This window comes from Palaemon carinicauda, chromosome 14, assembly GCF_036898095.1.
Source record: "Palaemon carinicauda isolate YSFRI2023 chromosome 14, ASM3689809v2, whole genome shotgun sequence".
NCBI lineage: Eukaryota > Metazoa > Arthropoda > Malacostraca > Decapoda > Palaemonidae > Palaemon > Palaemon carinicauda.
The window spans coordinates 135,341,041-135,367,285 of record NC_090738.1 but is presented as its reverse complement, the minus strand read 5'-3'; the positions used below and the strand labels follow the sequence as shown (position 1 = coordinate 135,367,285).

The 26,245-nt window shown below is 40.3% G+C and overlaps 1 protein-coding gene across 1 annotated transcript; it reads left to right on the top strand.

Annotated features, from left to right (window-relative positions):
- The first annotated feature begins 68 nt into the window (after positions 1–68).
- On the top strand, positions 69–22,206 carry LOC137653782 (uncharacterized). Its single transcript, XM_068387426.1, has 5 exons — positions 69–703; positions 10,082–10,237; positions 11,680–11,773; positions 12,240–12,378; positions 20,218–22,206. The coding sequence occupies exons 1-5, from the start codon at positions 692–694 to the stop codon at positions 20,336–20,338; spliced, it is 522 nt and encodes a 173-aa protein (XP_068243527.1). The 5' UTR covers positions 69–691; the 3' UTR covers positions 20,339–22,206.
- The last annotated feature ends 4,039 nt before the right edge of the window (positions 22,207–26,245 follow it).

Genomic DNA, 26,245 nt, shown 5'->3' with positions numbered 1-26,245 from the left:
AAGCTCCCAAATTTTTAATTAAATTACGCCATCGAGATTTTTTCCGTAATCTGCTTTGTTTACAAAAGCGTCCCCTACAACAGCTGACGTGTAGTAGTGAATAGGCTTAGATTATTCATTTTTTTATAATAGGCCTTTTTGTGTGAGCTTTTCCATTTACTTGTGCTAATTTATTAGCTTTAGGACATGTTATAAAAAGGTTAGATTTATTTTAACTTGATTTATGGATTAGCCATATCTCACCAATGAATGGGCTAGCTGCCGGTACGGTAGGCAGAATTTCTTATTAATTTTATATTTTATATTAATTTCATATTAATTTTAGTTTAAAGGCTAGAAGAACCTAGGTTTAAGTTTTGTTATTAGTTTATTGGTTAGAATAGTTTTGCACGATAGCCTAACCTAGCCTTGGTAGCTCTTTCGAGCTAATTTGTCTAATGGATTAATAAATACGAGACCTAAGTTCTGCAATTATAAATTTCATTGTTCGTAATGAAATTAAAAGAGTATCGTAAATCATACTAGTTCAATATAGCTTAGTTTAATAAATTGAGCCGTTTTGGGATTGTCAAGTCTAATCAAATCGTAAATGTGTTTTAATTTTACCGTCTTTAATGCCTATGTGGAACGAGGCATAATTACAAGTACCGTAATCTGACCGCTGGGTTTATTCCTGATAAATTGAAGCAGGATGGTTTCAAGGGTGAGTAGTTGTGTATGGTATACTCAAGAAATTTAGGATATTGAAGAAATTTATTTTAATTTTAACTTATTTTAAGCCTTTTGGTAGTTTTGTCAAATCTTTACCTGTGCAATGGCATAGGTAGATATAGAAATTGCATATTCCCATATTAGACCTTGTATCCTTACTCTCTTGGAGCAATTATATTAACAAACCCAAGACGCAATGTTTGTACTGAATGGTGAAGCTCCTTTGAGCGGTGCACGGGTAAAGATATAACCTACTTTTTACGCTGTAGCCCAAAATTTATTGGCAAATCTGACATGGAGCACATGGCCATTTCAAGAATCCGCTTGACCATTATTAGATCCAGTGATTTCTACCTTAATACTAAAGGACTTTGGAAAGCTTCCAGTCTGACCTTACCGTAGAGTGCATGTGAACATAGACATCGGAATTCAGTTTTTCTTCGTAATTTGACGGGGAAGTTAAGGACGGTATTGATTAGATTATTCACAAGGGTCCAAAAATCTCCTGTTTTCAGTACCAGCCTCACAATTAATGCATTGGCCCACACTTAATGATATTAGGTTAGGGTCATACAGCTCAAGGTAGATGTTCCCCTGAGTAGTGTGCAACTGTGCCGTTAATGCCCCATGTGGTCAACTGATCTGTTACTTATAAGAACTATCAAACTATATATCTATATGCTGTTTTGGAGATGTTTTATTTTGGTTGTTCATTACTTCATATATCCTTTACTTATTTCCTTTCCTCCGTGGGTTATTTTTCCTTGTTGGAGCCCTTGGGGTTATAGCATCCTGCTTTTCCAACTAGGATTGTAGCTTAGCTGGTAATAATAATAATAATAGTCAAGCCAAAAGGACTATGAACATGTATTATGTTTGAGGCATTGCCACTTTTCCCTGATTTGATTCTTAAATATTGACCAAAGCTGTGATGTTTTGTACATGTCCCATACCAAACTCTGTCAGTCTCAGTAGTCATGAGATGTGGTAAGTGTGTGCCACATTTACAAAATACTGTATCCCAATTTAGGTCTATATTTGTGAATGAAATCGTTGAAAAGTGGCAACATCTCAAATGGGCTTCATGTTTGTAGCAATTGTGGTTTAACTATAATACTGTACAGTATGTAGGAACATAAATAATTCTGTATTATAGATAAAAAATTTGAAATTTTCTTAAATGTGCACAAATCTAAATAAATACCAACAGCTTTAGCTGTAACTTTAAAATGATACAAGTATTTAAGGGTGACGTAACTACCTGTACTCCCTGTACTCTAAATAAATCAATAGTACTGTGACGAGCCTAGAGAAGGTTGTGACTCAAAGACAGGATGAAAGCAGATGAGTAACTTTATCATAGAACACTCGCCTTTATATACAAAAACTCAATGTAACAGGAAATTTCCTGTTCAACCGGTTAACAGTTAACGGTGAGAAAAACAGGCATGTTTATTCAGGTTCTTTTTAGTGCGAGGGGAGAGCGAAGATACAAGCATAATATATACACAAAATGAAATGTCGTTACTATGTACGATCATGTGACACATGGTTGGTACAGTACCTACCATTGCCTTACCTAAGATAATGTAACCTGACAGAGGTCACCCTCTCTGGAACCTCTTCCCTCACCCCTTCAGTAATTTCCATAATTATCGACCAATATTTAAGTTCACATCATCCCTCCTTCTCGCCCCCAGATAGGTGGCGAGGGTATTTTGGGGGTACCCTTGAATCACTGGCAACTCCTAGATACAGCTGAAATTACAAATGCATCTTGTGTTAATGATTGGGTGTCGTTCTTTCATGAACATTTGTAATTAGAAATTCATCTTACGAAATTGTATTTTTCTTGTAGAAAACTGTGTTATTTTGCAGTACAAGCGATCATAACTCACAAACACAGTCGGTCATTATAAATTTATTTTGCTTTAGTTTACAAATTTATATCCCCTATACAACATTGAGTATAAGATAATACATAAATATAATAATTTAATGTATGAATTAAATTGGTAAACCAAATATGAAATGAAGCAGTTTGAAATTTGGCACAATCCATTTCAAATTAAGGCAAAACTATCAACAATTCCATCATTCATCTTCTTTGGAGACACTTTTAAGATGTCCTCAATTTGTCAAAAGCTTGAGAATAATCCCATGATCTGTTCAAATATCGTTATCCCTTGCCTCAGCCATTCATGAGCGGCCTTTAAACGTTTAAATAAAAGTAAATAATATACTGTAAACCGTAAATGAATTGTTAAGCATTTTACAATTGCTTAGAGTTCTCTTAAACATTTACAATACATTTAGTCAACCAAAGTTCACAGGGATTAATTCAATGTGGGATTGCAAAATAGCTCCTTATGATATTCAAGTAATTTCAATGAAAATTCTGTCTCGGATTTCAAGTTGCTGTGGTTTATTAGAGATATCCCTGTCTGGCGTTCTGCTGAACGGGAGATCGAGTCCTGCTCAAACTCAATAGTGTCTTGTAGTATCTGAAACCTCACCATCCTTGTGAGCTAAGGATAGGTGGTTTGGGAAAGCCTATAGGTCTATCTGCTGTGTCATCAGCAGCCATTGCCTGGCCCTCCCTGGGCCTAGTTTGGTTAGAGAAGGGGCTTTGGCACTTCATATATACTGTATATATTGTTAGTTTCTAGATCATTGTCACTGTCCCTTTCCTCTGCCATTCATGAGTGACCTTTAAAACCTTTGATTTTTCAATATTAAACTTACCCGATGATCATATAGCTGCAACTCTGTTGCTCGACAGAAAAAAACCTACGGGCGGAATACGCCAGCGATCGCTATACAGGTGGGGGTGTACATCAACAGCGCCATCTGTCAAAGGTACTCAAGTACTCGATGTCAACAAAGAACCAATTTTTCCTCTGTCGTGCCAATGGCAGGACCTACTAAATACGCCGTCCCTAACTGGATTTGTTTTCACAACGATTTGGTGAAGTACACTATTCCAGTTTTGAGCTTTCGCTATGCAGGGGTTTTATCTTCATTTCAAAACTTGAATTCGTTTTCGATAGATTTAATTATGGTGACGAAGAGAGTATGGACTCTCTTTCACTTTTAAATGGCCGACCCTTCCCTTAGACGGAAGTGTGTTTAGGTTTTTGGTAATTTTGCTTAACACGTTATAGATCCATTTATTTATATCTCTCCGCCTTTTTAGGCCTCTTCGGTTAACTTTCCATTTATTATAAACTTATAAAAATAAATTTTTATGTTTGTTTATATGCGACCTTTCCTAATAGTAGGCGGTCCTAACTTGGAACCGAAGTTAATTAACATTGAGCCCGTTTTATCGTATTTTACCTTTAAAGAATTTAATACTTTTTTAATTTTAATGTTTTATGGAAGAATTTCTTTGATAGTCTCGTACTGTTTTCAAAGATGAACTAACGTTTAGTTTTTTGTCTCCGCAGTTGTTGACGTTCAGAACGTTCAACTTGCGCTCTATCGTTACGATAGAGAGAGAGTGTATCACGGTTTCACTTTGCAGTAAGAGTAAACCGATTCTAGCGTTTCGTTCATTCTTTCTTAGCTTAAAGAGTTTAAATTCTAAATAAAGGAACTTTTTATTTGGGAAACCTTTCAGTTTTTTCCTTTAGCAAATAACATGTTTTAACGATGTATAATTGGGCTCCTCTCTCAGGTGCTAATTCAAGAGAGAAGAGAGAGAGAGATAGAGACGGAGGGAGAGAGAGGAGAATAAACGTTTCGTTCAAGCGGGTAACGTTGTTCTCGTTTTTTACTCTTCTCCCTAGTCGCTGTAGGGGAAGAAGGTAAAACGTTTCTAGGGTTTTATTCTTGTTCCCAGGCTTTATGCGGTGAGAGATTGTAAACGTAGTTTATTTGATCTAGTGTTTAGTCTCTTTTCCAGCCACTGAATTCTTTATCTTTATTTATGTTTTTCTGTTGCATTGTAAAACTGTTTTCGCAATGACTACCTTTTAATGAAGGATAGGATTGCGTGTTTCAGGTAGAAATCAGTTAAAGTTTCGATATCAGTGAAATAAGTGCAAACAGAAAATCAAAAGTGATAAAGTGATATGCGCAAAGTGTTACAGTGTTGCGTCCGAGGGTTCGTCTGTTCGTGCCAGTCGTTCACCTAGTCCGGGACCTCTTACAAGCTCCCAAGCCCAGGGGAGAAGTAATGTCGAACGACTTATGGGTTCCACAGGCCTTGATCGATGAACAGACGTTTTTCCCTCCGTGGTTTCGGGCGTATCTACACACGTTTGCCGACGTGAGATCGCCCCACCCACACAAAGACGAGAGAGCCCATTTATTCCTCGTCTGCGGAAGAGGTTTCTCGTAAGAAACCATGGACCAAATCTTGCAGCTTTTAAGTGCAAGTCGGTCCCTTCCGCGCAAGTCCAACGGCCTAGGTGTAGCCACTGGGTCAGTTCGGACTCGCTGCAGTCATCCGACGACTGCACACCTCCCAAGAGAGGCAAGGTGGTACCGCAACAGGCAGTAACTCCGTCTGTTGCCGCACCAGCTGTTTTAGACCCTTAGTCACGACGGACAGTAGCTCCGTCTATTGCCGTTTTTTGTAGACCCTAAGTGGTCTTTACTGTAGTCTATGCAGACTCAGTTAGCTGCGGTTATGCAGGAGTTTCGTGCGGAGAAGGTTGACACTGCTCTCGTTAGCCTACAACCTGCCACTGTTGTGCACCCAGCTCACGCTGAGGCTGCCTGCTCCCACACTCCGGCTGCGGAGAGCTCCACCTCCGATGCGCAATCGACCCTGCCAGACGCATGTTAACGTTAGCCGACGTGCGGCTCCCTCTGTTAACATGCGTGAGCTACCGCATCAGCAGTGGGAAGGTGGAGTCAAGCTGCCGTGTTTTGACGCGATGCGTTAGTTTCCGCAACCCACGGCAGTCCCCACCACGCACCACCACTCCGCTTTGGTTGTTGTCTGCTCCCACACTCCGACTGCGGAGAAGGTTGACGATGCACTCGTTTGCCTACAACCTGCCACGGTTGTGCGCCCAGCATGGCTGCCTGCTCCCACACTCTTGTTGTGAGAGCTCCTCCACCCATGCGCAGTCGACCCTGCCAGACGCATGCTGACTCCCACAGACACACGGAGCACTCCGTTGCCGTGCGTGAGCTACCACAAGCTGCCGTGTTTTGACACGGTGTGTCAGCCTCCGCAACCCACTGTGGTTACCGCCACTCACCCGCAGCAGACTAGTCAGTCAGGAGTTGAGGCTTCCCCACACAGCTTTGGTTGTTGCCAGCTCACAGACTGTCAAGCAGTTACATGACGTTGCCCTCTGGTCTGCTACTAATGCACCAGTGCTGTATGTCCTCACGCATCTGTTGTGGTTGACAGTTCAGTTTTTTGACAGTTCACAGACTGTCAGGCAGTTACATAACGTTGCCTTCTGGTCTGCTGCTAATGCACCAGTGCTGTATGTCCTCACGCACCTGTTGTGGTTGACAGTTCAGTTTTTGACAGTTCACAGACTGTCAAGCAGTTACATAACGTTGCCTTCTGGTCTGCTGCTTTTGCACCAGTGAGACCCTCACTGAGATAACCTAGGTTTTCTCGGACATGGTTCCTGTAGATGAGAAAGTGCTGTTCTCCCTCCTTATGATATTCCTTTGAGGACTCTGTCATTTGGAGAGGAGCCTTAAGCTGCTTAACCTCCTATGGACTTTAATTAAAGCATAACAAGGCTTCCAGGGATGGTAAATGGTTCCGCTTCAGTCGCTAACCCCGTCTGTTGCCACACCTGCTCCCATAGACCCTAATGGGCTTTGTTGCAAGACATGCAGTCCAAGCTTGTGTCCTTGTTAGAGGATTTTTTACGGAGAAGAACCTTCTAGCCAACAACCTTCCTACCGGTTGGTTGTACGCCCTGTGGACGCTGAGGTATCCTACTCACGTCCGCCAGTTGAGATGGTTCCTCCACCGGTGCGACCCAGTGTGGGTTGCCAGTCGCACGTTGACGTTAAGCGACTCTCGGAGGTGGTTGTGGACGTTCAGTGTGTCACTAGGAAGACGTTCAACAACCAGCAGAGATGACTTGTTGTGACGCAGTGCGGCAACCTCAGCAACCCTGTAGGGGGTTGACTGCACAACCCAGACAGTCTACACAGTTTCGGGTTGACGCTGTACTTCCTCGCGTCCCCATGGTTGACAGTTCACAGACTGTGCAGCAGTACCATGATCTTGTGTCCGGCTCCGTCACGCATCCACCAGTGCGACCGGATTCAGCGAGTCAGACGTTGCCCACTCCGTTGCCGTTTCCTCATCAGTTTCGGATGAGGAACCCTCTGATGAGGACATTGCTGAACAAGACGATCAACCCCCAGCCCTGCTATCCATCCAGAAGATGCTGAAGAAGGAACACTGCCCTGTCAGGCTGTGGATGAGTCTGGTTAGGACACTGTCATCCGTGGTTCAATTTGTGTCACTTGGAAGACTACACCTCCGTCCTCTTCTGTATCATCTAGCTTTTCACTGGAAAAGGACTAGACGCTAGAAGCGGTCTCGATCCCGGTTTCCGGAAAGATAAAGTCTGGTCTGACTTGGTGAAAGGACTTTATCAACCTTTGAAAGGGTCTTCCCCTGACTGTTCAGACTCCCAACCACGTTCTCTTCTCGGACGCATCGGACGTAGGCTGGGGTGCGACATTAGGCGGTAGGGAATGCTCGGGATTATGGAACTCGAGTCAAAGGACAATGCATTTCAACTGCAAGAAGCTTCTGGCAGTACGTCTGACCTGGAAAAGCTTCAGGTCTCTCCTTCAAGGCAAAGTGGTGGAGGTGAACACGGTCAACACCCTGCTTTGACGTACATCTCCAAGCAAGGAGGGACCTACTCTCTGACATGGTACGAGTTCGCAAGAGACCACCTCTCCTGTTCAACAGGTCTAGACTTTTCACTAGTAACGAGGTTCATCCAAGGCAACTTGAATGTCATAGCAGATTGTCTCAGTAGGAAGGGACAAATAATTCCAACATATTGGACCCTCCACAAGGATGTATGCAAGAGACTTTGGGCCACCTGGGGCCAGCCAACCATAGATCTCTTCGCAACCTCGATGACCTAGAGGCTCCCTATACTTTGCTCACCTATCTCGGACCCAGCAGTAGTTCATATAGATGCCTTTCTACTAGATTGGTCACATCTAGATCTATATGCATTCCCTCCGTTCTAGATTGTCAACAAGGTACTGCAGAAGTTCGCCTCTCACGAAGGGACAAAGTTGACGCTAGTTGCTTCCCTCTGGCCCGCGAGAGAATAACTCACCGAGGTACTTCGATGGCTAGTAGACGTTCCCAGAACACTTCCCCTAAGGGTGGACCTGCTACGTCTGCCACGCGTAAAGAAGGTACTCCAAGGCCTCCACGCTCTTCGTCTGACTGCCTTCAGAATATCGAAAGACTCTCGAGAACTAGAGATTTTTCGAAGGAGGCAACCAGAGCGATTGCTAGAGCAAGGAGAACATCCACCCTTAGAGTCTACCAATCGAAGTGGGAAATCTTCCGAAACTGGTGCAAGTCAGTATCCGTATCCTCGACCAGTACCTCTGTAACTCAAATAGCTGACTTCCTCTTTTATCTGAGGAAAGAACGATCTCTTTCAGCTCCCACTATCAAGGGTTACAGAAGCATGTTGGCATCAGTCTTCCGTCACAAAGGCTTAGATCTTTCCAACAATAAAGATCTACAGGACCTCCTTAAGTCTTTTGAGACCACGAAGGAGCGTCGTTTGGTTACACCTGGTTGGAATTTAGACGTGGTTCTAAGATTCCTTATGTCAGACAGGTTCGAACCACTTCAATCAGCCTCCCTGAAAGATCTCACCTTTAAGACTCTTTTCCTGATATGCTTAACCACAGCTAAAAGAGTCAGTGAGATTCATGCCTTCAGCAGGAACATCGGATTCTCATCCGAAACGGCTACATGTTCTACAACTTGGTTTTCTAGCCAAACACGAGCTGCCTTCTCGGCCTTGACCAATATCGTTCGATATTCCAAACTTATCGTATGGTTGGAAATGAACTAGAAAGAGTATTATGTCCTGTACGAGCTCTTAAGTTCTATTTTAAAAACCTTTACGAGGCCCGTCTGAAGCTTTATGGTGTTCAGTTAAGAATCCATCTTTGCCTATGTCAGAGAATTCTTTATCCTATTTTATCAGACTGTTAATACGAGAAGCTCATTCCCTTCTGAATGAGGAAGACCAAGCTTGGCTGAAGGTAAGGACACACGAAGTTAGAGCTGTCACAACTTCCGTGGCCTTGGAACAAAATAGATCTCTGCAAAGTATATTCGACGCAACCTATTGGAAAAGCAAATCAGTGTTCGCGTCCTTTATCTTAAGAATGTCCAGTCTCTTTACGAGAACTGCTACACTCTGGGACCATTCGTAGCAACGAGTGCAGTAGTGGTGGGGGCTCCACCACTACAATTCCCTAATTCCAGAACCTTTTTAATCTTTCTCTTGAAATATTTTTGGGTTGTCCAGAAGGCTAAGAAGCCTTTTGCATCCTACTTGATTTGGCGGGTGGTCAAAATCATTTCTTGAGAAGCGCCTAGATTAGAGGTTTTGATGAGGACCTTTAGTATGGGTTGCAACCCTTCATACTTCAGCTCCTAGGAGTCGCTCAGCATCCTATGAGGATCGCGAGGCTCAGTAAGGAAGACGTACTTAAAAAGGCAGAGTAATTGTTCAAGTCGTCTTCCTTACCAGGTACTTATTTATTTTGTTTGTTATTTTGAATAACTGCTAAAATGAAATACGGAATACTTAGCTCATAATAATGTCAACATGTAATGCTGGTCTCTACCCACCCCCCTGGGTGTGAATCAGCTATATGATCATCGGGTAAGTTTAATATTGAAAAATGTTATTTTCCTTAGTAAAATAAGTTTTTGAATATACTTACCCGATGATCATAAATTAAAGGACCCACCCTTCCTCCCCAATAGAGAACCAGTGGACAGAGGAGAAAATTGGTTCTTTGTTGACATCGAGTACTTGAGTACCTTTGACAGATGGCGCTGTTGATGTACACCCCCACCTGTATAGCGATCGCTGGCGTATTCCGCCCGTAGGTTTTTTTCTGTCGAGCAACAGAGTTGCAGCTATATGATCATCGGGTAAGTATATTCAAAAATTTATTTTACTAAGGAAAATAACATATTTCTTGAAAGCTATAAAAATTTTTGATTGTTATGGAAATGATTTTAACGAATTCATTAAAAATGAATTGAAATTATGTTGGTACTTCGAGCATACTTTGATAAAGCTTCTAAACTTAATATCTTTTCATAGTCAATGATTAGGTTTATTATTATTCTGAATTATCTTTTCAGAGTCAGTTTGTTTTTACGCTGCTTTTCGGCCTGGTTGCAGTGCTCTATCAGATCGACACAGACCCGGGAGTATGGGAAGCTTCCGAAAGTGCGCATATCTATGCTTCGAGGGAACAGCTCGAGAGGTTTATTGGCAATCCTGACTCGGTTGAAAAAGTAAGCTCAGTGGAATTCAAATTTCATAAAGATTAACATCTCATAACCATTATCTATGCATTGTAACTGCAGTATACTGTATCATTAACCTTAGTATCTTGAAGTTAAGCTCAAAATTATTGTACTGTACTTGCATTTAGAAAACACTGGATTTGACTAATTGATTTTTGAAGACTTCCTTTTCTCAGTGGAAATAAGTTCATGGATTTTTCGTGGGTACTGTATTTGTATGTGATCCAAGTACTACGTGGGGTAACTGTATTGTACTACTGTAATTATACTCCAAGACTAACCTATTTCTATAACATATTTTTCAAAAATATTTCAGTTGTTTATTTGTTATTTAAATCAGCATTTGATATAATTGCATCCAGCTATTCCTTGGTCTTACTATTCTCTCTTCACATATGATCAGAGCATTTTTGTTTATGGGAGTTACAGTAGTGTAGTAAAGTTAATGGCCTCATTTTATTTGTGTCATATGATTATATGTGAGGTTCGAATGATGATAATGCCTTGTAATAATAATAATTTGCTTGTAAAGTACATTAAGTCCTCAAATTATAAACTGAATAGGTTCCAAGAAGAGGTTTTTAAGCTGAATTTTGTTAAATTATGGCCTAGGGTAGGCTTCGCCCAACTCACATGCCTACGATTTTCATCAGCAAAAGTCAAATAAATAGTCTAGTTTCATATTGCAAATGTCGTCTCGCTTACTTCATAGAATTATATAATATGTACAGTAGTACTATGAAGGGAGAGGATATGTAATGGCTCCTCACCTATCCTCCTCCTTACCTATCCTCCTCCTTAGATTCCTAGACTGGGTTAAGTTTGTTTGGGGTGCAGATATCTATGCTTATCTACGGATACGTCCCTAATTATACACGATATCTTAGGATAGTCGTCCCGGGGGTTGGAACCCCGTGATACCTGACGGTAATTCTCTGGTAATATCGCTCACAGAAATATTATACAGTAGGAAGCTGCCTAAAGGAACTTCCATCAGGACGACATGGCTCGAGCCCAAAAAAGGGATTTTGACGAAGGAAAAATCTATTTCTGGGCAAGGAACCTGTGTCGCCCAGTGAAATGCTCCTTAAAGCACCATGTCAAAGGTATAAATACTGCTGAATATACCAGAGAAAAAAGTTGCATGGAATGCCAGGAATATATCCAGCTCGCTCACCCCTAAAGGGTGTCGGTATTAAAACTGGGGCGAGTGATACCACTACCAGAGGTCCCTTTCCAATTAGACTTCTCCCTCCTCAAAATCCCCCGTTTCAATTGCATTTGTTTTAGTATCTCCAAATGTTCGTAAGTTAAGGATCTTCTGTATCTACATTTTTTTTTTGTCTCAACATCCAGGTTTATGTTTTGAGGCCTGTTATTTGGAATGACCATGTCGAACTATAAATAACTAACCCCGTTTACTCTTTCAGTGGTTCCGATGGGTGTCCCTCTTCAAGGCAGCGGACAGCAGACCTTTTAGCATCGGAAAAAAATTTCAAGCGCTTTACAACGTTCCGTTTTTAGGTAAATTTTTCTGCTCATTTTGTAAATTTGTAAATTTGTAGCCCTACCTTGTGGCTACTTATTCTACTGTACAGTATTTGTCACCATTTCTTGGATTTTATTAATTTCCAGTTTTATATATAATTCATAAAGTGCTTGTAGGTGTTAGCCAATCTTAAAATAGCATTTAGTAATTTTTCTGTACACAATTTTTAACCATATAATTTTGTGTTAGCATGTATGTTTAAAAGTGGACTTAGTGTATCATATGACATAAACTTGAATGTAAAGAGTTGTAATGTAATATTATCTGAACCTGTAATTTTTTGAAATACATTATAGTAGTAGATAAAAAAGGGGATTGCTGTATTGATAACATAAAATAATGAGTAACTATAATCTAAGCTTATTTGCACACTATGCATGCGATTAGATGTAAATTATATGCTTTTATTCATAATGTTACATCAGGTAATCTTATTCACAGGTGAATATATGATGCTATTCAAAGTCACGAAATACCAGCCAAATACACTGATGGTATTAGAGACAGATTCTCTCATCAAGCCACGCTTCACTGTCCTGATGGAGGAAGGGGGTACGAAGGGGACTCGCCTGACTTTCAAGTGAGTATTGCACAGTATTTGAGGTTTGAGTCTCATAGACTTAATAACTGATAGTTGAATCTCTAGAACTAAAGAAGTTTAAACTTGCAGCGAATGTTTTTATATTTAACAGGTTGTGGTAAGTCTCTCTTCATAGTTTATGTATGATAGATATAGTTTAATGTTGTTACTGAATGAAATTGAAAAAGATATCTAGACAAATACATACATACATATACCAAGGCACTTCCCCCAATTTTGGGGGGTCGCCGACATCAAACAAATGAAACAGAAAAGGGGACCTCTCCTCTCTACGTTCCTCCCAGCCCGACAAGGGACTCAACCAAGTTCGGCTGGTACTGCTAGGGGTGCCACAGCCCACCCTCCCACATTATCCACCACAGATGAAGCTTCATAATGCTGAATCCCCTACTTTTTAAATATTTAACTTAGCCGGTGAATATATAATAGCTGCAACTCTGTTGCTCGACAGACACATACAATAAAAACTCGCCAGCGATCGCTATACAGGTTGCGGGTGTGCCCACCAGCGCCAACTGTCGGCCAGATACCACTCTCGATGTAAACAAAGACTCAATTTCTTCTTTGTCGACGTGTCGACAAGACGTACTTTTACTCGCAATAGAACCTGGAGTTTTTCCCATCATATTTGGTGAAGTACTTTAATTTGGTTTGAGCATTCGCAGTGCAGGTGTTTTATCTTCATCTTAAATCTTGAACTTGTTTTTGGATAGATTTAATTTTTTGATGACAAAGAGAGTATGGACTTTCTTTGACTTTTAAATGGCCGACCCTTCCCTTAGACGGAAGTGTGTTTAGGTTTTTAGCAATTATCTTATCACGTTATAAATTTTTTATAGATTTTCCTCTATATATTTTATATCTCACCGCCTTTATTAGGCCTCTTCGATTAACTTTCCATTTATAATAAACATAAAAATAAATTTTAATGATTTGTTTATATGCGACCTTCCTGAGAGTAGGCGGTCCTAACTTGGAAACTGAAGTTAAACAACGTTGAGCCCTTTCAATCGTAAATAGCTTTTAAAGAGCTAATGATTTAAAACTTTTTAAATGAATTTTTTTTAATAGATATTTTATGAAAGATTTTCTTTGAATAGTCTTCGTACTGTTTCAAAGATGAACTAACGTTTAGTTTATTTATGCTACGCAGTTTGCGCTCTATCGTTACGATAGAGAGAGAGAGTATCACGGTTTCACTTTGCAGAAAGAGTAAATCGATTCTGACGTTTTGTTCATTCTTCTTTCAAAGCTTAAATGTTTTAAATTATATTTTAAAGGAACTTTTTAATTGAAAAACCTTTCAGTTTTTTTTCCTTTGGTCAAATAACATGTTTTTTTGACGAAACGTAAGTGGGCTCTTCTCTTAGGTGCGTAATCAAGAGAGAGAGAGAGAGAGAGATAGAGACGGAGGGAGAGAGAGGGGAGAAAACGTTCCGTTCAAGCGGGTAACGTTGTTCTCGAGTTACTCTCGTCCCTAGTCTCTGTACGGGGAGAAAGGATAAAACGTTTTTAGTTTTTTATTCTCGTCCCCAGGCAATGTACGGTGAGAGATTGAAAACGTAGTTTTTAATGAACTAGTGTTTAGTCTCTTCCCCATCCACTGAATTTATTATCTTAAAATATGTTTACTGTTTTTTGCTGGTATTAATGTGCTTGCATTATACGACTGATTTCGCTATTACTACCTTTTGATGAGGTTAGAATTGCGTGCTTCAGGTAGAAATCAGTAAAAGTTTCGATTTCAGTGAAATAAGTGCTAAACAGAAAATCGTAGTGATAAAGTGATATTGCGCAAAGTGTTATCAGTGTTGCGACCGAGGGTTTGTCTGTTCGTGCCTGTCGTTCGCCTAGTCCGGGACCTCTTGCAAGCTCCCAAGCCCAGGGGAGAAGTAATGTCGTACGACTTATGGGTTTGAGAGGCCTTGATCAGCGAACAGACGTTCCCTCTATGGTATCGGGTGTATCTTACCAAGATCACCCCTACCATAAGGCGAGAGAGACGTTTTTCTCCTCGTCATCCGAAGGCTTTTCGCATAAGAAACCTGAAACAAGGTTTCGAGGCCCTTAAGCGAAAGTCAGTCCTTTCAGGACAGGTCCAGCGTCCTGGTTGTAGCCATTAGGACAGCTCTGACCCTATGCAGTCATCGGAAGACTGCTCGCCGCCTAACAAAAGCGTAACACAGACTCCAAGAGTCTTTTTGTTGGCAAGGTTTTGCGGTCACAGACGTTACCCTCGTCTCTTACCGCAACCTTTTCCGTTGATCCTAAATGGGTTGTACGGCAAGACATGCAGAATAAGCTTGCCTCCCTTATGGAAGACTATTCTGCCGATTAGTCCGTTGAGCCTAGCCGTTTATCTCATCGAGATCCTGGCTTTCAGCCAACCTAACGTTCCTTTGTGCGTCCTGTTGACGTTGGCGTAGCTAAGTCACATCAGTCAGGTTGTTTAGAACCACACTCGATGCGGTCTCGTGTGGATTTTCAGCCACATTTGGACGTTAAGCCACTTGCTGATGCTCCTGTTGACGTTCAGGACGTTCGCTAACAATCGGAGTTGACTTGTTTTGACGCTGTGCGTCAACCTCCGCATTCTAGAGTTGTTTTGACTGCTCAGTCTAGGCGGTCAAAGCAGTCTCGAGTGGACGCTGTGCGTCCTCACGCACCTGTTGTTGTTGACAGTTCACAGACTGTCAAGCAGTTACATGATGTTGCGTCCTGGTCTCTCGCACCTGTTGTTGTTGACAGTTCACAGACTGTCAAGCAGTTACATGACGTTGCGTCCTGGTCCGCTACTAATTCACCAGTGCGTGTGGACTCTGCTTGTAAAGCATTGCCACCATGGTAGGTCTCTCCCTTGCTTGAGACTCAGCTATTATCGGACAAGGTTCCTTTAGATGAGGAAGTTGCTGTTCCCCCTCCTACTGATATTCCCTTGAGGACTCTGTCAGACGGAGAGGAGCCTAAAGCTGCTTAGCCCTCTATGGACTTTAAATAAATCATGCTGATTTTTAAGGATCTTTGTCCGGATCTTTTTGTAACTGCTGCTCCTCGTTCGCCTAAACGTCAGAGCTTACACTAGGCCTAGCTACTTCGAAGCCGTTGTTTTATAAGCTAGTGCTCTCTCGCTCTCCTAGAGAGCTTTACGTTTGCTAGGCGACTGGTTTATCACCAGGAGGAGTTTGGGGATACAGCCTTTGCTTTCCCTTCTTTTAAACTGGCTTATAGAGCGAGAGTCTGATATGACACGAGAGAAGTTCTCGGCTTGGGAGTTCCTGCCTCTGCCCAGATAGACTTCTCAAATCTCGTAGACTGTCCCTGGCGCCTGGCCAGGAGACGCTCCTAGATTTTACAGGTCAACTTCACAGCTGTTTTCGAGCCTTTGAAGTTTTGCTGTACAATTATGTCATGCATAAACAAGGCTTTCAGGGATGGCTCCAATGATCTGACAGCCACGTTCTCTGCAGGGACAAGTCCCTCAGGGATGGCTCTATGATTTGGCAGCCATGTTCACTGCAGGAGTACGTAAGAGGCAAGTGCGCTCAATGTATTCATTGTCAAGACAAACTTCACGATGAAGTCTACCAGGCTGTCTTGACAGCATTTATGGAAGGCGACTGGATGGTCTCTCTCGACCTTCAGGAGGCATACTTCCACATTCCTATACACCCGGATTCCCAACCGTTTCTGAGGTTTGTTTACAGGAATGTGGGGTACCAGTTTCGAGCTATCGGAGATCAGAGCCTCCCTGTACTTGGACGACTGGCTTCTCAGAGCCTCTTCCAGTCATCGCTGTCTGAAGGATCTCAATTGGACTCTAGATCTGACCAAGGAATTGGGACTCCTAGTCAATTTGGAAAAGTCACAGCTGGTCCCATCCCAAACTATTCTGTATTTAGGGATGGAGATTCACAGTCAAGTTTTTCGGGCTTTTCCGTCGGCCCCCAGAATAGATCAAGCCCTGCTCTCCATCCAGAAGATGCTGAAGAAAGAACGCTGCTCATTCAGGCTGTGGATGAGTCTGGTAGGGACGCTGTCATCCCTGGAGCAATTTGTCTCGCTAGGAAGGCTACACCTCCGTCCTCTTCAATTCCATCTGGCTTTTCACTGGAAAAAGGACAAGACGCTAGAGGCGGTCTCGATCCCGATTTCCGAAAAGATAAAGTCTTGTCTGACTTGGTGGAAGGACAATATCAGCCTACGAGAGGGTCTTCCCCTGGCAGTTCAGATACCCAACCACGTTCTCTTCTCGGACGCATCGGACTTGGGCTGGGGCGCGACGCTGGACGGTCGGGAATGCTCAGGTCTGTGGAACTCGAGTCAGAGGAGCATGCATATCAACAGCAAGGAGCTTTTGGCGGTTCATCTGGCCTTGATAAGCTTCGAGAATCTCCTTCGAGGCAAGGTGGTGGAGGTAAACTCGGTCAACACCACGGCCTTGGCGTACATTTCCAAACAGGGAGGTACCCACTCACTGACTTTGTACGAGATCGCAAGGGACCTGCTCATCTGGTCAAAAGATCGAGGCATCTCCCTAGTAACGAGGTTCATCCAGGGCGACTTGAACGTCCTAGCAGATTGCCTCAGTCGGAAAGGTCAAGTAATTCCAACCGAATGGACCCTCCACAAGGATGTGTGCAAGAGATTTTGGACGACTTGGGGTCAACCCACCATAGATCTCTTTGCAACCTCGCTGACCAAGAGGCTTCCAATCTATTGCTCTCCAGTCCCGGACCCAGCAGCAATACATATAGATGCCTTCCTCCTAGATTGGTCACATCTAGATCTTTACGCATTCCCACCATTCAAGATTGTCAACAAGGTACTGCAGAAATTCGCCTCTCACGAAGGGACAAGGTTGACGTTAGTTGCTCCCCTCTGGCCCGCGAGAGAATGGTTCACCGAGGTACTTCGATGGCTAGTAGACGTTCCCAGAAGTCTTCCTCTAAGAGTAGACCTTCTACGTCAACCACACGTAAAGAAGGTACACCAAAGCCTCCACGCTCTTCGTCTGACTGCCTTCAGACTATCGAAAGACTCTCGAGAGCTAGAGGCTTTTCGAAGGAGGCAGCCAGTGCGATTGCTAGAGCAAGGAGAGCGTCTACCATTAGAGTCTACCAATCGAAGTGGGAAGTCTTCCGAGACTGGTGCAAGTCAGTTTCCGTATCCTCCACCAGTACCTCTGTAGCCCAAATAGCTGATTTTCTCTTATACCTGAGAAAAGTACGATCCCTTTCAGCTCCTACTATCAAGGGCTACAGAAGCATGTTGGCCTCGGTCTTCCGGCATAGAGGCTTAGATCTTTCCAACAATAAAGATCTGCAAGACCTCCTTAAGTCTTTCGAGACCTCTAAGGAGCGCCGTTTGGCTACTCCTGGGTGGAATTTAGATGTGGTCCTAAGATTCCTCATGTCAGACAGGTTTGAGTCTTTACAGTCAGCCTCCCTGAAAGATCTCACTCTTAAGACTCTTTTCCTGGTATGCTTAGCCTCGGCTAAAAGAGTCAGTGAGCTTCATGCCTTCAGCAAGAACATCGGGTTTTCGTCAGAAAAAGCTACTTGTTCTCTGCAACTTGGTTGCCTAGCCAAAAATGAGCTACCTTCTCGTCCTTGGCCTAAATCTTTCGATATTCCTAGCTTATCGGAGATCGTAGGCAATGAACTAGAAAGAGTCTTATGCCATGTTAGAGCTCTTAAGTTCTACTTAGCTCGTACTAAACCTTTACGAGGCCAATCTGAAACGTTATGGTGTTCGGTTAAGAAACCATCCTTACCTATGTCAAAGAATGCTTTGTCATATTTTATCAGATTGTTAATACGAGAAGCTCATTCACACTTGAGTGAGGAAGACCGATCTTTGCTTAAGGTTAAGACGCACGAGGTTAGAGCTGTAGCAACTTCCGTGGCCTTTAAGCAAAATAGATCTCTGCAAAGTATCATGGACGCAACCTATTGGAGAAGCAAGTCAGTGTTCGCGTCATTTTACTTGAAAGATGTCCAGTCTCTTTACGAGAACTGCTACACACTGGGACCATTCGTAGCAGCGAGTGCAGTAGTGGGTGAGGGCTCAACCACTACAATTCCCTAATTCCATACCCTTTTAATCTGTCTCTCGAAATGTTTTAATGTTGTTTTTATGGGTTGTCCGGAAGGCTAAGAAGCCTTTCGCATCCTGGTTGATTTGGCGGGTGGTCAAAGTCATTTCTTGAGAGCGCCCAGATTAGGGGTTTGATGAGGTCCTGTTGTATGGGTTGCAGCCCTTGATACTTCAGCTCCTGGGGGTCTGTCAGCATCCTAAGAGGATCGCTGGGCTCCGTAAGGAAGACGTACTTACAAAGCAGAGTAATCGTCTAAGTCGACTTCCTTACCAGGTACCTATTTATTTTGGTTTTGTTATTTTGATAACTGCCAAAATGAAATAAAAAACTCTTAGCTTATACGATGTAAACATATTTAACTCTGGTCTCTACCCACCTCCTTGGGTGTGAATCAGCTATTATATATTCACCGGCTAAGTTAAATATTTAAAAATGATATTTTAATTATAAAATAAATTTTTGAATATACTTACCCGGTGAATATATAAATTAAACGACCCTCCCTTCCTCCCCAATAGAGACGCAGTGGGATGAGAAGAAATTGAGTCTTTGTTTACATCGAGAGTGGTATCTGGCCGACAGTTGGCGCTGGTGGGCACACCCGCAACCTGTATAGCGATCGCTGGCGAGTTTTTATTGTATGTGTCTGTCGAGCAACAGAGTTGCAGCTATTATATATTCACCGGGTAAGTATATTCAAAAATTTATTTTATAATTAAAATATCATGTTGCTGCCTCCGCGGTCTTCCAAGGCACCGGAGGAAGCAGCAGAGCCTACCGGAACTGCGTCACAATTGCTCGCCATTCATTCCTATTTCTAGCACAAATAGTAAACGGAAATAATCCCATTAAAGAGAGCAAAGACTTATGATTCATATATCAGGGCTTTTCGCTACAAACACTGGCACTAATAAAGAAAATGGAATAAAATTATAAAAGATTTGATTGTAGAAGGCTAAGATTCATGGTAATATTGGTGGGGAAGTTGTAATATGAATGAAGTCATGGTGAAGTAATGTGGTGTCCAACGATTTTGTAATGGATAACCATCTGGAATATTGAGATTGTTAGGATGAGGAACTGATGATCAGAATACTGTAGATATTTAAGTACTGTAGTAGGATAAAGATCTTTAGGAATGACCAAGGGATGATGGAAAAAGGAGATGGATGGAGTTAAAGACCTGGGCAGAGTGTAGGCAAATTATGCAGTGGACAGGAAAGTGAAGAGAACTTGTTTTACAATTAATACCATAATTGGAAAGATATACTGTACTTTAATGAAGAGTTCCAGATCAGTATAGGTACTTAGGGAAATTTTATGATTAGTTTGTCAAAGTTATTAAGAACCTTCTTGACCATTTCAATTACTGTATAGTAATGTTTTCATTTTACTTAAGACTGGCTTTGTCCCTGAGGTGTTCATATATTAATCTTTAGAACTCTCTGATGGATCTCAGAAGAATGACTAAAAAGATACAGTACAGTATATGCTGTCCGTTAACTTCCTTTCCGAGTTTGATTTAATAAGGAATTATATTGCATACTGTTGAAGGATGACCTTCGATCAAAGGGATTAACCGGTGATGAGGTATGGGACAGAGGTAGATGGAGAAAGCTGACCAGAAACATCAACCCCACATAGCAGTGGGAAAAGATGTAGACAAAGAAGAAGAAGAATACTGTTGATACAATATATAAGTTTCTTTTTTATTTTCACAGGTTGAGGTACAGACGTATTTCTGCCCTATTCCAATGGACTTTAGGACCGTTTTTGTATTTTTTGACCGGCCAGCAACTGCAGCACTCGCTGTTCATGCTGAAAATGATGTTCCCTTTCTGACGACTACAAGAGAAAGTGAATCCCTTGAAAGCTACCGTTCAACTAATGTCTTCGATTTAAGCAAGTGAAAAATGTATTTGGTGGTTTTTAAAGAATTATGAATAATTTTTTTTCATTATCTTATACTGTTGAAGGCTACCTCTTGGTAGTGTGACTTTGGAGAATTAATTGTAGATTGTTATAATGCTAAATTTATCACTACAGAGCAGTGTGATGTCTGTAAGATACAGTACAAATATGAGGTCTCTCAGACATGAGTATCGTCGGGTGAAATTTTTAGGATTTTTTCTTTGTATATTTTGGATAATTCACGTGGTTAACGATCACCATTGAGGGTAATGTTGACGTAGGGTGTCTTTTAGTGTACTTTGATTCTTGTGCTGGTATATTTTTTTTCTTAACCCTTTTACCCCCAGGCTATTTGGAAATTTCCAACCCTTAACCCCCAGGGGGTTATTTTTTTCCCAGCACATTTTGCAGTATAATTTTTTTAAATTGCTCTAACAGCCTTAATTTTTGTCATAGAAAGGTCAGGTTGGTCTCATTCTCTTGGAAAATGCCTGAATTTTTATAGCCTTTTTTTGCATGGACATACCGGTACGTCCATGGGGGTAAAGGGATGGCTTTTGTGAAACGCACCAGTACGTCCTTTGGGGGTAAAAGGGTTATAAAGTGCAGTATTATTCATGGTGGAAAAGGCTGGTAAGCTGGAACTAGCTAAGCAAGTTTTCACAATACAGAATGCTCGTTTAGAATGGAGCAAAGAAAAAGGTGCAAGCAAAACTTGAATAATTATAATTATGGAAAAGATGAGAAACAAGATGAAAAAATGAATGACCTTGGGTGGGAAAGATTACAAACTCTGAACCGGTAGATCATAGTAGAGGTTACGGCATAGCCCAGGTTGTAAGAATATTAGTAATGTGGTTATAGTACGGTTGTAAAAACATGGATGTATTAACTTGGGTGCTTCACATAGTTGTGTGACTTACATTTTTGTAATTCTGTTTTTCAGGGAGACTGAACACATAGGTCCAATCAAGTTAAAATGAGAGATATGTCACTGATTGTAATTCTGGTAATACTGTATAGTATTACAAGTGTCTTGTCATTTTACTATTGTCATAAATAACCTTAGCTCTTAGGATATTCTGAATGTAATTAAATCATGCTGTATTAAAAGGGAATTCTTTTATTCTTAGCATTGCCAGACTTAAAATTAGCTTTTAGGTTACAAGTATTACAGGTTTCGGCATCTGATTTTCCTCCATAATTTCAGGGCATCATGATAACGCCACAATTGTTATTAGTAGTTATAACATCACATGAGGCTAGTATTTACAGAAGAGCATATTCAACAACTTTGTTGGTATTTAGTTATATATAGCATTGTATTCCCCAACCATTCTAGTTTCTGAAAATACTCCACAAACCCATCCCTGACATTGGTAATACATACAGTACATACATATACCAAGGCACTTCCCCCAATTTTGGGGGGTAGCCGACATCAACAAATGAAACAAAACAAAAAAAGGGGACCTCTACTCTCTACGTTCCTCCAGCCTAACAAGGGACTCAACCGAATTCAGCTGGTACTGCTAGGGTGCCACAGCCCACCCTCCCACATTATCCACCACAGATGAAGCTTCATAATGCTGAATCCCCTACTGCTGCTACCTCCGCGGTCATCTAAGGCATCGAAGGCAGCAGCAGGGCCTACCGGAACTGCGTCACAATCGCTCGCCATTCATTCCTATAGTCGAAAATTGTCTTTTGTGAAATGACTTACTCACCGTTATGGAATGGTATAGCGGGCCACGAGCAAACGTAGCTAATGTTTACATTACACTGCCAATTGCAGTTATTACTGCCGCAAGGACTCTCGCCCAATCAGCAGCCACCAACCGAGCTTTGGCTCGTAACATCACTCTATACTTTTAACTCCCACGGCCTTCTTTGTATTGTCGTAAGATTTTGTTAGTGTTTCCACTGTATAATGGATGCCTAACTATCTGTGAGTAGCCCATGTCATATGCTGTGTAGCTTAAATTGATAAATACTTTGGGTCATAGTAGTAAGCAAGAAATTAAAAGAGCAGGTGCTTAAAAGGCGTGATATCAATTATTAAAAACATTCTAGTTCATATAAGTAATAGATCTTAGGAGGTTACAATGTCTATAAAACTGAGATCGACATTAATATCTTGAAAACCTCATTACTGTATAATATATATTGGTTTTCCAGACCTATGTTTCGGTGGGAACTTTGTGAAAGATAATTCATTTGAAAATAAAAGTTTATGAAATATTCCTAATTAAGATGCTGTATTTTTTCATTCATAAATAATGTTAATGATGTTTTGTGATATTCCTGAACAGTATAGGAGACAGTACAATTATGTTTTTGATGTATTTCTGATGTATAATAAAAACACTTTTGGTGTGAAGTACTTAAGATGGTACAAGAAATGATTTTGATAAATGAATGATTTAGGGATCAATTTATTCGCTTGGATAAAAAGAAAAAAATTAAGAACATCAGTGCTTAGTATCACTGAAAACTACCAAAGATATTTGTGATAACAGAATATGAGATGTTTTGCTTTTGTGATGAATTTTAGGTCAACAATTGAATAAATTTATTGACTAATGATGTTAGAGAGTTTTTATGTTTTTTCTTTGAGCTTAACCATTTATGCTGGTTTATTTTTCCGTCGTCGTTGAATACTGTTGGTGTACGTAGATCGTACCTGTGAGGTATGGCGATCAGTTTTAATATTTTACCAGTTTTGTCATAGGTATAAATTATGTTTGATATTGAATAAAGTTAAAATTGAAGGAGTTTATTATCTCTAAATTGTAGATATGAGGATCTTTTGAAAGTTCAGATTTGTCAACCATCACAACGGAGTTGAATATTCAATAGATTTATTAAAATAAAAGTGTTTTGATGACATATAAATGATCTAATTAACTCTAGAGTTCCTTATTCATTTAACTTACATGTTTGTTGCACCACTGTTAAATCAGTAAATTACAGTCTGTCTAAACAGTTTCATTATTCTTGTGTCTTATTTAGAGCCAAGGTATTCATGTTTGATCCCTGTTCTTTTATCGATAACTTTAGAGCCAAACAGTTTTTTATAAATTGTTTGTGTTTTAATTTTAAAACTTTGTTACTGTATCTCAACACAAGAGATTTTGATTTTCAATACTTAACCCTTTTACCCCCAGGGTATTTGGAAATTTCCAACCCTCAACCCCCAGGGGTTATTTTTTTCGAGCACATTTTGCAGTATATATTTTTAAAATTACTCTAACTGCCTTAATTTTTGTCATAGAGAGGTCAGGTTAGTCTCATTCTCTTGGAAAATGCCTGAAGTTTCTCAAAAAATTATCAAAAATATGCAAAAAAAAATTTAAATAGCAGTTTTTTGCAAGGACGTACCGTTACGTCCATGGGGGTAAAGGAATAAGTTTTGTGAAACGTACCAGTACGTCCTTTGGGGGTAAAAGGGTTAATTAATTGTATAGTTCTGTCTTTCCCTATTTGTATGATAAATTTGATTTTAATTCAGTTTTTGGTCGAGTCTTGAAAATTGTTATGTTGAAACTCAAGAAATTCAGGTTGGATTATTTGGTAACTTACACAAAGAAATGACTGACAAGTGTTGTGATTTCATAAGACATTCTGTATATGCTTTTGAGCAATATAATGAGTGACTGTAACATATGAATACATGTACAATAATGTAATGCAGGAAAGTACAGATGTAACGTACTTATTCCCTTCAAAACAGAATTTTCAATAGATATTTTACATTTGTTCTTCTACCATATTTGACTGCTATCGAGAAGCCATTGTTTTATTCAACTATTAATGTATTTATTAATTTTTCCAACTTATGTAAATGGATGTTTTACATTCTATTCCAGATTAAAATATTCTTACATTCAAGATCACTGGTAATAGGGCATGAAATATCTTATTGAAAAAAAAATGTGAAAAATATCAATTTAATTGATAAACACACTTGTGCTCTCAGCTAGTGCAATGATTTGCCGCTTACATGACTCGGAAAGTTTGCGTGCCTTTTGGTCCAATGTTTAAGCACTGAATGACTATGTTTCTCTATGATTTTACCCCTTGTTCATGTATTGTTTTGGCAAAGACCAGCCAAGAAGTCCTCCCAATTTCTCTTGGAATGGTTTCTTCTTCATAGGTATTGGTTTACCCCTTATTCATGTATTGTTTTGGCAAAGACCAACCAAGATGTCCTCCCAATTTCTCTTGGAATGATTTCTTCATAGGTACTGTATGTGGAAATTTGGTTCTTTGTCTCTCCAGTGTGAGACATATTATGTTTAAGTTCAGGGAATTTTTCTGTGTATTCCGTTCTTTTGCTCATCACGTGAAAGACATTATCTTCAAGTTTAGTGATTGATGCTTGGTTAGAAATGGAAAGCGGATATTAATTAGCTTTGGCATCTTATTTTATGCTGTCTTTTTATACATTGTAAAGAAGACTTATGTTATACTCTTAGATAGTTTTGTAGTGATAAACATAGCACGTTTACTTAAATTTCCCTTTTCCTAAGGAATTAACAGTTCGACTTCTTTGAGATATATTCCTTTTTATATATCTAGCATTTTTTATTGTTGCTGGCGCATTGAACACTATGAATAAAGGTACTCTGAATTGTAATTCACGTTAAGTGAAAGCCATACTATCATTCCTTTTTTTGTGGGGTATAGTTTAGCCGTTTGGGTTTATACTATGTTAATAAGGTACAATTCAAATGTTGTTAAAGATTTACTGCGTAAGTTACGATAAAACATTGGCAAATATGTTGATATGTTCAGCTTAGTGTGAAGTATTACAGTGTTGGACATTCTAATAGTGAACTTTTGTAATTGTAATCACACTGTGTGGAGTACAATACAAAACATGATCATTGTTGAGACTATTACTCCATAACGTTCCTAAGTTCAGACATTCATAACTCAATTATGTGTCTATTTTTGAACAGTATTTTGTAATTTTAAATTTACTTTGGCTTTTAATTTAGTACATTTCTTAAAACTGTATGTACAAGTAATATTTATTGTATGCTACTCAAATTTTACAAGATACAGGAAAGTCTAGAGTTTAATAGTGATTGATGATTCAAGGCTGGATTTATGTGTACAGTATACAGTACGCTGTATACAATTTTGGTGTGTATGCACAAGTCGTGTGTATTCACATATGTGTGGAGTGCATAGAATTTATGCACCTAAGTGCCTTAAACTTACTAAGTAGATAGATAACATTGTGCTTCAAGAACTTTGTGATGTTTCTTTTTAGATTAATGATATAGAACTGAAAGTTACCACTTCAGTAATACATTACATGTGAAGTGTAGGTAGTTACATTGTGAATAAAGAATTAGGAAACTGTCTTGTTTAATAGGGTTGTATGTTGAGAGTAATGTAGTTCAGCTTAAAAAATCTTCGTTGTATAAGCGTAACATACAGATGTATGCGGGATGCTAATGTGTAGATTTTGTCTGGCGTTGAAATACTCTAAAAGGTACGATTTGGTTTGGTACATACATACATATACCAAGGCACTTCCCCCAATTTTTGGGGGGTAGCCGACATCAACAAATGAAACAAAACAAAAAGGGGACCTCTACTCTCTACGTTCCTCCAGCGGGGGCATATAAAAATTAGAATAGCGCCAACGTTATCCCTGCGTGTCGTAAGAGGCGACTAAAAGGGACGGGACGAGGGGGCTTGGAACCCCCTCTCCTGTATCTACATCCTGTGAGACATCAACAATTTGTTTTGGTGTCTTGGATTTAACTGAATGCAAGTCATACTTTTTGTAAATGTCCCTATAATTGCCTGTTGATTCAGTGT